This window comes from Pimephales promelas, chromosome 18 (genome assembly GCF_988280905.1).
Source record: "Pimephales promelas chromosome 18, fPimPro1.hap1.1, whole genome shotgun sequence".
Classification (NCBI taxonomy): domain Eukaryota; kingdom Metazoa; phylum Chordata; class Actinopteri; order Cypriniformes; family Leuciscidae; genus Pimephales; species Pimephales promelas.
In genome coordinates this window covers 13,355,436-13,367,295 of record NC_142786.1, presented here as the reverse complement: position 1 = coordinate 13,367,295, position 11,860 = coordinate 13,355,436, and the positions used below count along the sequence as shown (strand labels likewise).

The 11,860-nt window shown below is 48.2% G+C and overlaps 1 protein-coding gene across 1 annotated transcript; it reads right to left on the bottom strand.

Moving 5' to 3' along the window:
* Positions 1-457: 457 nt before the first annotated feature.
* Positions 458-4,469, bottom strand: LOC120461902 (paraneoplastic antigen Ma2). Its single transcript, XM_039650224.2, has 2 exons — positions 4,254-4,469; positions 458-1,840 (listed from the first exon to the last, which is right to left on the bottom strand). Exons 1-2 carry the CDS (start codon positions 4,467-4,469, stop codon positions 458-460), a joined length of 1,599 nt encoding a protein of 532 aa, XP_039506158.2.
* Between the last annotated feature and the right edge of the window lie 7,391 nt (positions 4,470-11,860).

Below are 11,860 nucleotides of genomic sequence, written 5' to 3'. Positions count from 1 at the left end.
CAGGAACTTCTCTCCAGCCTGTTCACGACAAGACTCAAGCAGCTTCTTCACTAAGTTAGTATTGGTCCCAACCAAAATGGCTATCCCCTCTCTTTTCAAAGGGTCTGGACACACAATTGCGAGAGTGTCAACCACCTGATGCACCCCAGCCACATTTTCTGTAAATTCAAGGGTAAGTATCCATCATACGGGTATTTATGTGAGCTAAGACCCCAGATCTCAAGGTTTTCCACAGGGTGAAGAGGCAAGTGCTTCAGATACGCATCATAGAAACTACGATACAATAGAGTGACCTGAGAGCCACTGTCAAGAAGAGCTTTTGCGTAAATCCCTTCAATTTGAACAGGCACCTCAGAGACAGGCCCTACTAAACCTACAGGCAATCGTGGCTGGCCAACATCAAGCAGCGATGAAACATGAGTGGAACGTAGATTATCTGGAGCTCCGTGTCGTTCCGTCACTGAGCTCCGCTGAAGTTTCCCTGTAAGCGGTGCATTTTCATCAACTTCTGATTTACCTTCCTAAGATCCTCAGGTCCTTTGCACTCCCACTTCTTATGACCATCTTCACCACAGTTATAACAGAAGATACCAGGCAAAGTTAACTTGGAAGTTTTGGGCTTGTAAGCTGTGTCTCGGTTAATAGCTTCCTTTGTCTGACTGGGCACTTTCTGTGGGGCACATTCAGAGGCAGGGGTCACAGTGGCCATGCTCAACAGCTGACTCACCTGAGTAGACAATTCTTTAACCTCCTTCTTCAGATTTTGTAATTCAGGTGGCACAGGCACAGGGGGAGTGGCAACATTGGACACAGAAGCTTTAACATTCTCTCGAGCAGCTACCCAATGTTCTTCCTCTCGAACTTCCTTCATCAACTGTGAGAAAGAAGGGGGATCTTGCACAGTGTGAGTCATTCTGATTCGCAAAGCAACCATATCATTGGTCAGAGCCCCCTTAATCAGCTGCTCCATTCTGGCTCTATTTATACCTGCTGCCTCAATCCCACCCTTCAACAAGGCTCTGTGGAGAAGTTTATCTAGGCGGTACAAGAAAGCTGAAAGTTTCTCTCCATTTTCCTGGTAGGTATGGCGAAATCTAGCCATAAGGTCAGGCCCACTCTCAGTAGTTCCATATACAGTCTCAAGGGCAGCCAAGTATTCATTTGCAGTCGCTGATGGGCTACTCACTTTAAGAAACCTGACAATATCAGCCGCGGGACCTCGCAAACTCTCACCGATGCGTTGCTTCTTTGCTGATTCGGTGCATTGCCACTCACTTATCATTTGAGCGGCCTGCTCCATCCAGACTTCATACTCTTCTTCACCTGGAGGGATAGGTTTCAACCCTGAGAACAACCTCAGTTTTCTGTAACTAGGCCCATCACTAGACACCTGATTACACCGATCTACTAATTTGCCTATGGCATCAACTAGATCCACACTGATGTCAGATTTAGGAGGCTGATTTTCCAAAAGCATGGCCTTCACTTCATCCATGGACATGCCCTCCTGCTGTAACAAGGCTTGCAGCTTTAAGTGGAATGTATCACCTTTGGGGGCAGGACCATGTCCCAATAAGTTCACACTCCAGGGTCCAGCTTCATTTTCTATACCTATCTCAGGAGGGATAACATCAGGATCTAGATCAGCACTGGTCTCCACTAAAATAAACAACCATCTGCCGGTGACATCACCACGGCGACCACGTATTCTAGTGCGACCAAAAACTTTTACTGTGTTTAACACTTTTTCAATAGTGTCGTTACTGGCATCCAAAGAAACATTGCTCAAAACAATAGCACGTGAGACATCAACGCTCTCTTCTCTGCTCCACTCAACAGTCTGCGACAGATCCATAATTTTGAAAGTAAATTCAAATAACTGGTATTATGGCAAAATAAAACAAATTGTTTTCAGATCAGCTGTTACCACTACACTAAATAGAAGAAAATATAGACGCTGGTAAACAGGGAAAAAAGAAGAAAGAAAAAAAAATTATCCCAGCGGTGCCTCCAAAAATGTAACCCTTTTATTAACCCTGGGGGTTAATTTTTTTATGTTTCCCAAAACAGAAAACCCTGAATTCCCGGCAGTCGAATGGTGAATTGGCCGGAGTTTAATTTCTTCTTTATCAAACTATTAAATAGTGCGTGATACCTCCACCAGGGAATAATAAAGCAAAATAATCTACTTATAACTGTCACGGCTGCGGGTTCAGGCAGAAGAACAGGCGGGGTACAGAATCTCGGTAAAGAGACATTTATTTCAAACACAGGCTGGAAGACGGGATACACAGCGTAACATAGAACATTGACCGACAAAACTGAAACAAACTGGACTGAACTAAATACACAGAGGAATCAGGGTTAATGAGGTGAACACAGGTGAAAAAGATAATGACAGGATGAGGAACAGGTGGCTGATTGGGGAGTGAGTCCGGGAGAGGAACAAAAGGATCCGGGGAAGTGTGGTGCAGATGACGGGACAAAACAGGTGAGGACGACAGACTGTGACATTACTCCCCCCTCCCGGAAGGCGTGGCCTCACGCCATAACATCAATGGGGAGGGGGGGTGGGCACCCTGGAGGCTGTGGAGGGCGTGGTCAGGAGGAGACAGCCCCCCAGGGCGGAGCAGTCTGAGGGCGTGGCCAGGGCGGAGCAGACTGAGGGCGAGACCAGGGTGGCGCAGGCTGAGGGCGAGACCAGGGCGGAGAAGATGGAGGGCGTGGTCAGGGCGGCGCAGGCTGAGGGCGAGACCAGGGTGGCGCAGGCTGAGGGCGAGACCAGGGCGGAGCAGCTGGAGGGAGGACCCCTGGTGGAGCCGATGGTAGTGGGGCCGACTGACAGGGGCGGAGCGGATGGGAGAGGAGACCAGGGTGAAGCTGAGTGACTGACGACATGTGGTGCTGATGAGGGACTGAGGGAACATGGTGATACCGTAGGCTCTGGTGACTGAAGTGATGACAGGGGCACGGAGGGACACAGTGAGGTCAGAGGGCGTGAGGGCTGACGGGTGACTGGAGGGAGTGAGGAGTCCGACAGAACCGCGGGGGTGACATGACGGGGCGGAGCCAGAGGAGTCCAAAGGTGAAGGGAGGACGACGAGGGAGCGAAGGGAGTCCGGAGGGTCGAGGGAGCCTGGCCGAGCTGGTGGACTGAGGGGCCATGGAGGAGCTGAGGGAGGTAGGAGCCACGGGGGAGCTGATGGGACAGAGGGCCGAGGAAGTGTCCAAATGGAGGAGGTGTGAGGCGAAGGCCGGGGATCCAACGACCCAGCTAGGTCAGGGGAGCTGGCAGGCGGAGGGGCTGACGGATGCATGACGGGAGGAGGTGGGAGAGGGAGGCTGGGTGGGATCCTGGTCTCGGGCTCTGGCTGGACGGTCTCGGGCTCAGGTTGGACGGTCTCTGGCGCTGGCTGGACGGTCTCGGCCTCTGGCTGGACGGTCTCTGGCGCTGGCTGGTCGGTCTCTGGCGCTGGCTGGACGGTCTCAGGCGCTGGCTGGACGGTCTCTGGCGCTGGCTGGACGGTCTCTGGCGCTGGCTGGACGGTCTCTGGCGCTGGCTGGACGGTCTGGACGGGACTGGTTGGAACCAGCAGTGAAGAGCATACAGTCTCTGGAGGGCTGGACGGAACCAGCAGTGAAAAGCATACAGTCTCTGGAGGGCTGGACGGAACCAGCAGTGAAGAGCATACAGTCTCTGGAGGGCTGGACGGAACCAGCAGTGAAGAGCATACAGTCTCTGGAGGGCTGGACGGAACCAGCAGTGAAGAGCATTCAGTCTCTGGAGGGCTGGACGGAACCAGCAGTGACGAGCGTTCAGTCTCTGGATGGCTGGACGGAACCAGCAGTGAAGAACATACAGTCTCTGGAGAGCTGGACGGAACCAGCAGTGAAGAGCACACAGTCTCTGGAGGGCTGGACGGAACCAGCAGCGAAGAGCATACAGTCTCTGGAGAGCTGGACGGAACCAGCGGTGAAGAGCATTCAGTCTCTGGAGAGCTGGACGGAACCAGCAGTGAAGAGCATACAGTCTCTGGAGGGCTGGACGGAACCAGCAGTGAAGAGCATACAGTCTCTGGAGAGCTGGACGGAACCAGCGGTGAAGAGCATTCAGTCTCTGGAGAGCTGGATGGAACCAGCGGTGAAGAGCATTCAGTCTCTGGAGAGCTGGACGGAACCAGCGGTGAAGAGCATTCTAGCGATGGAGTGGGGCTGGTGACGTCATCCACGGTAAAGGGAGATCCACATGTCACCAGCACCCACTCCACATAGGCCGCAAAGTCCCCTCGAGGCCCGTCTTCGGGCAGGCGTGCCTGGGTTTCAGCATTTAGGCCTGCCCGGAAGAACACACAGAGGCTGGTAACATCATAGTGAACATGAGGTACCAAGTCCAAATACCTCTGTGTGTGGGCCTCGAGGGATTGATCCTCCTGCTCCAGGAGGAGAAGTTGCACAGCTGCTAAATCCATGTTTGGAGGTCGGTCAATCTGTCACGGCTGCGGGTTCAGGCAGAAGAACAGGCGGGGTACAGAATCTCGGTAAAGAGACATTTATTTCAAACACAGGCTGGAAGACGGGATACACAGCGTAACATAGAATATTGACCGACAAAACTGAAACAAACTGGACTGAACTAAATACACAGAGGAATCAGGGTTAATGAGGTGAACACAGGTGAAAAAGATAATGACAGGACGAGGAACAGGTGGCTGATTGGGGAGTGAGTCCGGGAGAGGAACAAAAGGATCCGGGGAAGTGTGGTGCAGATGACGGGACAAAACAGGTGAGGACGACAGACTGTGACAATAACTTACTTCCCCTAAAATTCTATATTCCCTTTTTTTCCAATATAATCTAACTAATAAATCAAGACAGCAATTCTGAATAAGGAGGGAAAAAAATAATAACAATGATTTATTTGACACTATTAAGACACCTTTTTTTCAGAAAAAATAAAATCAATCAATGAATAACAGCTGTGGTATCAAAGTGTAAAAATAAAAAATGGATTCTGTGTTGTTCAATATAAACACCTTTCCCCCTCAAACAATTAAGTATGCAACAACCTCAATAACCTCTGAGGATTCTAAATGATCACTAAAAAAAAAAAACACTCTCCCTTCTTATTTCAAGAGGGGAAAAAACTACACCAAATTATTATTGAAAACTCACAATTTCTCCTTTGGATCAGTTTACACAATTCACCGAATGAACTCTGTCAGTAACACACAATAAATGAGTTTGATCAGTCTCTTACAGAAGGAAAATAAATAAATAAAATAAAACCCCACACACACTCTTTTGGCTAGCCGTTGTGGCCCAATCGTTGGTGCACTTTCACGGGAATGGATTTAAGTTAACTCAGTACCAAGAGGATTTGTCGAGACGAATTCACTTACATTCCATCCAGGGAAAAAACGAAACAGTGCAGTGATCACTTACAGGTCGAACCACGAACAGAACAGTCACGCAGCCCGGCGCGGGATGAAAGTCCAGTTCAAACGCAACGACGAAGCAGCTTGCGATGAATCTCGTCCCCCACAGTTACAAGTCATTTGGAAGTTCTTCTTGTGACAACAATACAGCTGTCAATGATGCAGTTGTCCTTAATGCGAGTTTCTCCGTCACATCGCACTGTTAATGCACTAAACAGATGACGCAATCCAACGACAGAGTGGGTTGAAATTATACTAAATACAGTAAAATAAAAATCACACTATGCAAACAAAAATCGGGTGAAAGTTATATTTGTCACTTTAGGCCTGTACTCACACAAGTAACAAAGTCTCTAAGAATGACGTAAACCGAGGACATGTGAGTAGCTCTTCGCCATGTGTGATCTCCTTCTGTCGTCTCTAAAACGTAACTCAACGCAACTTACGTCCGTAAACTTTAAATAATCTCAATGCTGATTGGTCAACATTAATACACACTTCAGTTCAACAGAACACCTTATTTGAGTAAAGAAAATCAGTTTACATAATACAGAAACAAAGAATGTTGGTACACTTTGTTACATTGCACTCAAAAATAATAAAAACAAATAATCAAATGTATACATTTTAATACTCTGCACTTTTCAAATTAAGGCATATTTTAAGGGGTCACTACATGATGTTTTCTCGTCTGTGCACAAATTAGATTAAATCCAAGGGAAAGCACTTCTGTTGTCTTTTCATTGCTCAGAGGAAAACGTTAGTTCTTGAGTGCATTTTAGTAGAATGGCTATTGCAATAATTTCATTGCACAGAAGTTAGTTCTTTCTTGCATTGCAACTATCTGCTTTATGCACACCGAAATGAGTTATTGCATTGTAAAGCTAATGCAACGATTTCTCTTCATCATACGATTGTAACATCTAAATGCAATGATTTTCCTTCAGTTATTTCTTAACAAGTTAGTGGTATTATGTAGTTCTAGCATGCATTGTAGTAGAATGGCTATTGCAAAAATATCTATTCAATATGAATATGACTAGTTTAGTGCGCAATTGCAATGCGAAAGCACAATACATAATGCAATAGGAAAAGCACGTTATCTATTTTCATTGCACATAAGTTAGTTCTTTATTGCCATGCAACTATCTGCTCTATGCACATCGGAATTAGTTATTGCATGGTAAAGCAACAGCCAATGCAACAATTTCTCTTTTTCACACGAAAGCAACATCTAAATGCAGTAATTTCTCTTCAGTTATTTCTGAATAATTTAGTGGTAGTGTTTAGTTAGTTGTAGTTGTGTGCGAATGCACAAGTGTTATTTGAACAGTGGAATGGGCTAGTAATTTTAGGCATTGTAAACTGACCGCTCTTTTGATGTTTTCTCGTCAGTGCACAAATGAATTAGTTGTAGATTGGAAATGCACAGGAAAGCATTTGTTATGTCTTTTCATTGCACAGAGGAATATATGTTCGTTATTGCGTACATTAAGACTCAACACAAAGACTCTTCAAAAAGGTTTTAGACAATATAAACTTATAGACTCCTTCTGATGTTATATTAGATATACATAGGTCCCTCTTTGGCCTACTGAACATATTTCTGGCCCACTGGTACTTGATCATTAGGTTTCTACACAAAGAAATTTACTTCTAATGATGTTGTTTTAGTTAGAAAGATTTTTGACCTACTGAACATATTTCTGGACAGAGAGTTCTTAATCTTGAACTACCTTTACATTTTCATAGACTACTTCTGATGCTTCCTAAGCCATATAAAATGTCCATATCTGACCTATGGAACTAATTTCTCTGCAAAGGATGTTCAAAATGTTTTAAAAAATAGAAACTTATAGACTCCTTCTGATGTTATATATATACTATAGATAGGTTTCTTTTACCTACTGATAGTTCTGGCCCACGAGTACTAGATTTTGAACTTTCTAAACATACTAATTAACTTATTTGGATTTTATGTCAGCCATAAAAGAGTTCTTATTTTGACTTCTGAAAATATTTCTGGCCAAAGAGTTCTTAAACATTAAGTTACTATACAGAATTACCTCTTATGATGATATTTTAGCCAGACAGATATTTGACCTACTGAAAATATTCCTGGACCAAGAGTACTTGATCTTGAACTTTCTATCCATACTCAAAGACTCTTTCTGATGCTTGCTAAGCCATAGAAAAGTCCAAATGATGCCATTTAACTGACGCTTTACCTTTAGCGCGAGCTAGATGAGCTCGTAGTATATGTAGGTTTATTTCTGGGGTAGGGGTAGTTCCCTTTCGAAGGGAACTCAACAATACGTCGAATGACGCAATGGGGAACGCCTCAGGTGTGACAGGTGTCTGAAATCAAATATCAACTCACAGTAATCAGGTTGACCGGCGACAGCCCGTGCATCATCAGCTTGAATGATGATCTGGATGTATAAGATGTATAATCTGGATGTATAAGAAGGGCGCCTTGAAACCGTGACAACATTCTTTTCGTCTTCAGGGACTGTTTGTCTGTGTGACAGTATCAACGATTAAGCGCGCAGAGACGTGGAGAAACGCTTTGCGCGAGTGTGCCGACTTGTGTCCAGATATTTGACACTGGAGGATTCACACGATCTGTGCGTGTTCTGCCTGAGAGAAGAGCATTCGCGGGAAGCTCTCGAGGGAGTTTTTTGCGCGAACTGAGAGTTTTCCTTTCAGAACTCTCTGCTCTCGTCTGACCCACTTCTCGAGGGAAGTGGGCGCGGCATCTGAACCCCGCGGTTCTGGTTCCCGCTCGGGCTGAGGCTCAGTGGCGGTTGAGCTCGTGGAGCTTTCAGATGGAGCTGGCAGATTATCGGGAGAGGGGCGTTAACCTCGTGGATGATCTACCAGCTGACGAGGGTGAGTTACAGATTAAGTTGAACATCTAAGAAGAGAGAAAATGAGCGCTCTCTCTCTTTGGTGAATCTGTAACTGTTCTCTTCGGGCAGGGCAGGAGTTGGCTGTAATATATATATATATATATATATATATATATATATATATATATAGAAAAGGATGTCAGTTTGGTTGAGACCGAACCATTTTAGCCCTCCTGCCCAGTGTACGCTGAGCTGGTTGACATTATGGGGCGCGCCACAGACAGATTGCAGTTGCAGTGGAGGCGCGTCTGGGAGGAACCCGCTCATGGTATTTTGGATGGCTGGTTCCTCCCCACCCATAAGCCACCAGCCCGGATGAGCCTTCCATTCCTTTCTGATCTCCACGCTGGGATTGCGAGGGTATGGAAGAATCCGTTCTCCTCACGTCTCTCTCTGCATCAGCGGGCTAGTTTCGCTGCTGTGGAGGGAGCCGTGGAGCACGGATATGTGTCGATGCCGCCAGTGGACGAGACGTTGGCTAACTATCTCGTCTCTGGTTGGTCCTCTTCACTAAGAGCTCTGACCCTGTCATCCAAGCTGCTCAAGACATCTTCATGCTTGAATGACAGAGCGTACACGGCAGCAGGTCAGGCAGGTGCGGTTCTGCACGCCCTTGTGGTCCTCAGGCCTACCAGACTGATCTGCTGTGGGACTCCAGGCCACCAAGCAATCTGCTGTTCCATCAGTGCTATGGTGGCCACGGAGAGACATCCGTGGGAGCTCCCACATACTGTGGTTGCCGGGTTACAGGCCTCACCAGGCCTTCCTGGTTATGAGCTCCCACTGATTGTGGTCGCCAGGTTACAGGCCTCACCAGGCCTTCCTGGTTATGAGCTCCCACATGCTGTGGTCGCTGGGTTACAGGCTTCACCAGGCCTTCCTGGTTATGAGCTCCCACATACTGTGGTCGCCAGGTTAAAGGCCTCACCAGGCCTTCCTGGTTATGAGCTCCCACACATTGTGGTCGCCAGGTTACAGGCCTCACCAGGCCTTCCTGGTTATGAGCTCCCATATACTGTGGTCGCCAGGTTACAAGCCTCACTAGGCCTTCCTGGTTATGAGCTCCCACATACTGTGGTCGCCAGGTTACAGGCCTCAATAGGCCTTCCTGGTTATGAGCTCCCACACATTGTGGTCGCTACGTTACAGGCTTCAAAGGGGCCTTCCTGGTTATAGTTCCCACATACTGTGGTTGCCGGGTTACAGGCCTCACCAGGCCTTCCTGGTTATGAGCTCCCACATGCTGTGGTCGCTGGGTTACAGGCTTCACCAGGCCTTCCTGGTTATGAGCTCCCACATACTGTGGTCACCAGGATACGAGCTCTCACATACTGTGGTCGCCAGGTTAAAGGCCTCACCAGGCCTTCCTGGTTATGAGCTCCCACACATTGTGGTCGCCAGGTTACAGGCCTCACCAGGACTTCCTGGTAATGAGCTCCCACATACTGTGGTCGCCAGGTTACAGGCCTCACCAGGCCTTCCTGGTTATGAGCTCCCACACATTGTGGTCGCCAGGTTACAGGCCTCACCAGGCCTTCCTGGTTATGAGTTCCCACATGCTGCGGTAGCCAGAATACAGCCTCACCACCTTTCCTGAGCACTTTGCTCCCACTCTGTGGTCACCAGGCTTCAGGCTTCATTGGCCTTCCTGGTTATGAGTTGTCACATGTCAGGTTGCAGGCTTCACCAGGCCTTCCTGAATGTGAAACCCCCACTTTTCGTGGTCGCTAAGTTGTAGTGGTGAGTCTTCACATGTCAGGCTGCAGGCCTCAGCGGCCTTCCTGAATGTGAGCTCCCCATGCATTGGGACTATCGGGTGTTAGGCCTTGTCAGGCCTTCCTGATTATGGGTTCCCACTTGTTGTGGCTGCCAGATAACAGGCCTCAAGTTCGGCCTTCCTGAATTCAGAGTGAAGTACACGAACCCATACTTCACCTATTATTGTGGTAAATCACATGACGGGATATCTTGTGTACTTTCTAAAATCCATTTCGTATGGTAAGGGTCACGCGCGGTATGCTTCGGTCCCTTCTTATGTGGGTCAGACCCCGGTCTTCCCTTGGGTCCCACTTTAAGAGGCGTCCTGTCACTTAAGTAGGCTACAGGGACGCCCTTCTTTGGCTAACTTTTGGAAGAAGTAGCCTCCACTTGGTGGAGTAAGCTCCCACAGGTTGTGGTCACCAGGCTGGGTCTCACTGACCTTCCTGAGTATGAGCTCCCACCCAATGTGGTCGCCAGGTTACAGGCCTTAACAGGCCTTCCTGGTCATGAGCTCCCACACACTGTGGTCGGCAGGTTACAGGCCTTAACAGGCCTTCCTGGTTATGAGCTCCCACATATTGTGGTTTCTGGGTTACAGGCCTCACCGGGCCTTCCTGAATTCAGAGTGAAGTACACAAACCCATACTTCACCTATTATTGTGGTAAGTCACCCGACGAGATGTCTTGTGCACTTTTTAAAATCCATTCCTTATGGTGAGGGTCACGCGCGATATGCTTCGGTCCCTTCTTATGTGGCTCAGACCCCGGTCTTTCCTCGGGTCCCACTTTAAGAGTTCTTAAGAGCTAACTTCTGGAAGTAGCTCCCACTTGGTGTGGTTTTTCAGGTACACCAGGCTGGGTCTCCCTGACCTTCCTGAGTACGAGCTGCCACCGGATGTGGTCGCCAGGTTACAGGCCTTACCAGGCCTTCCTGGTCACGAGCTCCCACACACTGTGGTCGCCAGGGTTCAGGCCTCACTAGGCCTTCCTGGTTATGAGCTCCCACATACTGTGGTCGCCAGGTTACGAGCTCCCGCATACGGTGGTCACCAGGTTACAGGCCTTACCAGGCCTTCCTGCCCATGAGCTCCCACACACTGTGGTCGCCAGGTTACAGGCCTCAACAGGCCTTCCTGAATTCAGAGTGAAGTACACAAACCCATACTTCACCTATTATTGTGGTAAGTCACCCGACGAGATGTCTTGTGCACTTTTTAAAATCCATTTCTTATGGTGAGGGTCACGCGCAGTATGCTTCGGTCCCTTCTTATGTGGTTCAGACTCCGGTTCTTCACTTTGGGTCCCACTCTAGATGTGTCTTTGTCGCAATACATTACGACAGGCACTTCCCTTGTTCAAGCTATCTCCCACAACTGGTGGTTTTAGGTCTCATTAGACCTGTTTCGAGGTAGCCCCATATTGTGGGTCTGTCAGGTTTCTAGCCTTTGGCTTTCCTGAAGGATGAGCTTCCACATGCTGTGGTCGTTGGGTTTCAGGCCGCACAGTGTACGGCCTTCCTGACATGAGCCCTCATGTTTCAGAGCTCCCCACACAGAGGGGGTCATCAGGTCTTAGGTCTCATTGACCTTCCTGATTTTGATCCCTCTCTTACTTCCTCAGTGCTCAAAGCGAGCACTGGGTGGAAACTCGTGGATTGAGTGTACGATTTCCCGTTGTTTTGAGGTTGAGTCACACTCTCCGGAGGATCCCGTCTCTGTGATCCGAAACTTGATGGTTTCTGCCAGCTTCGCG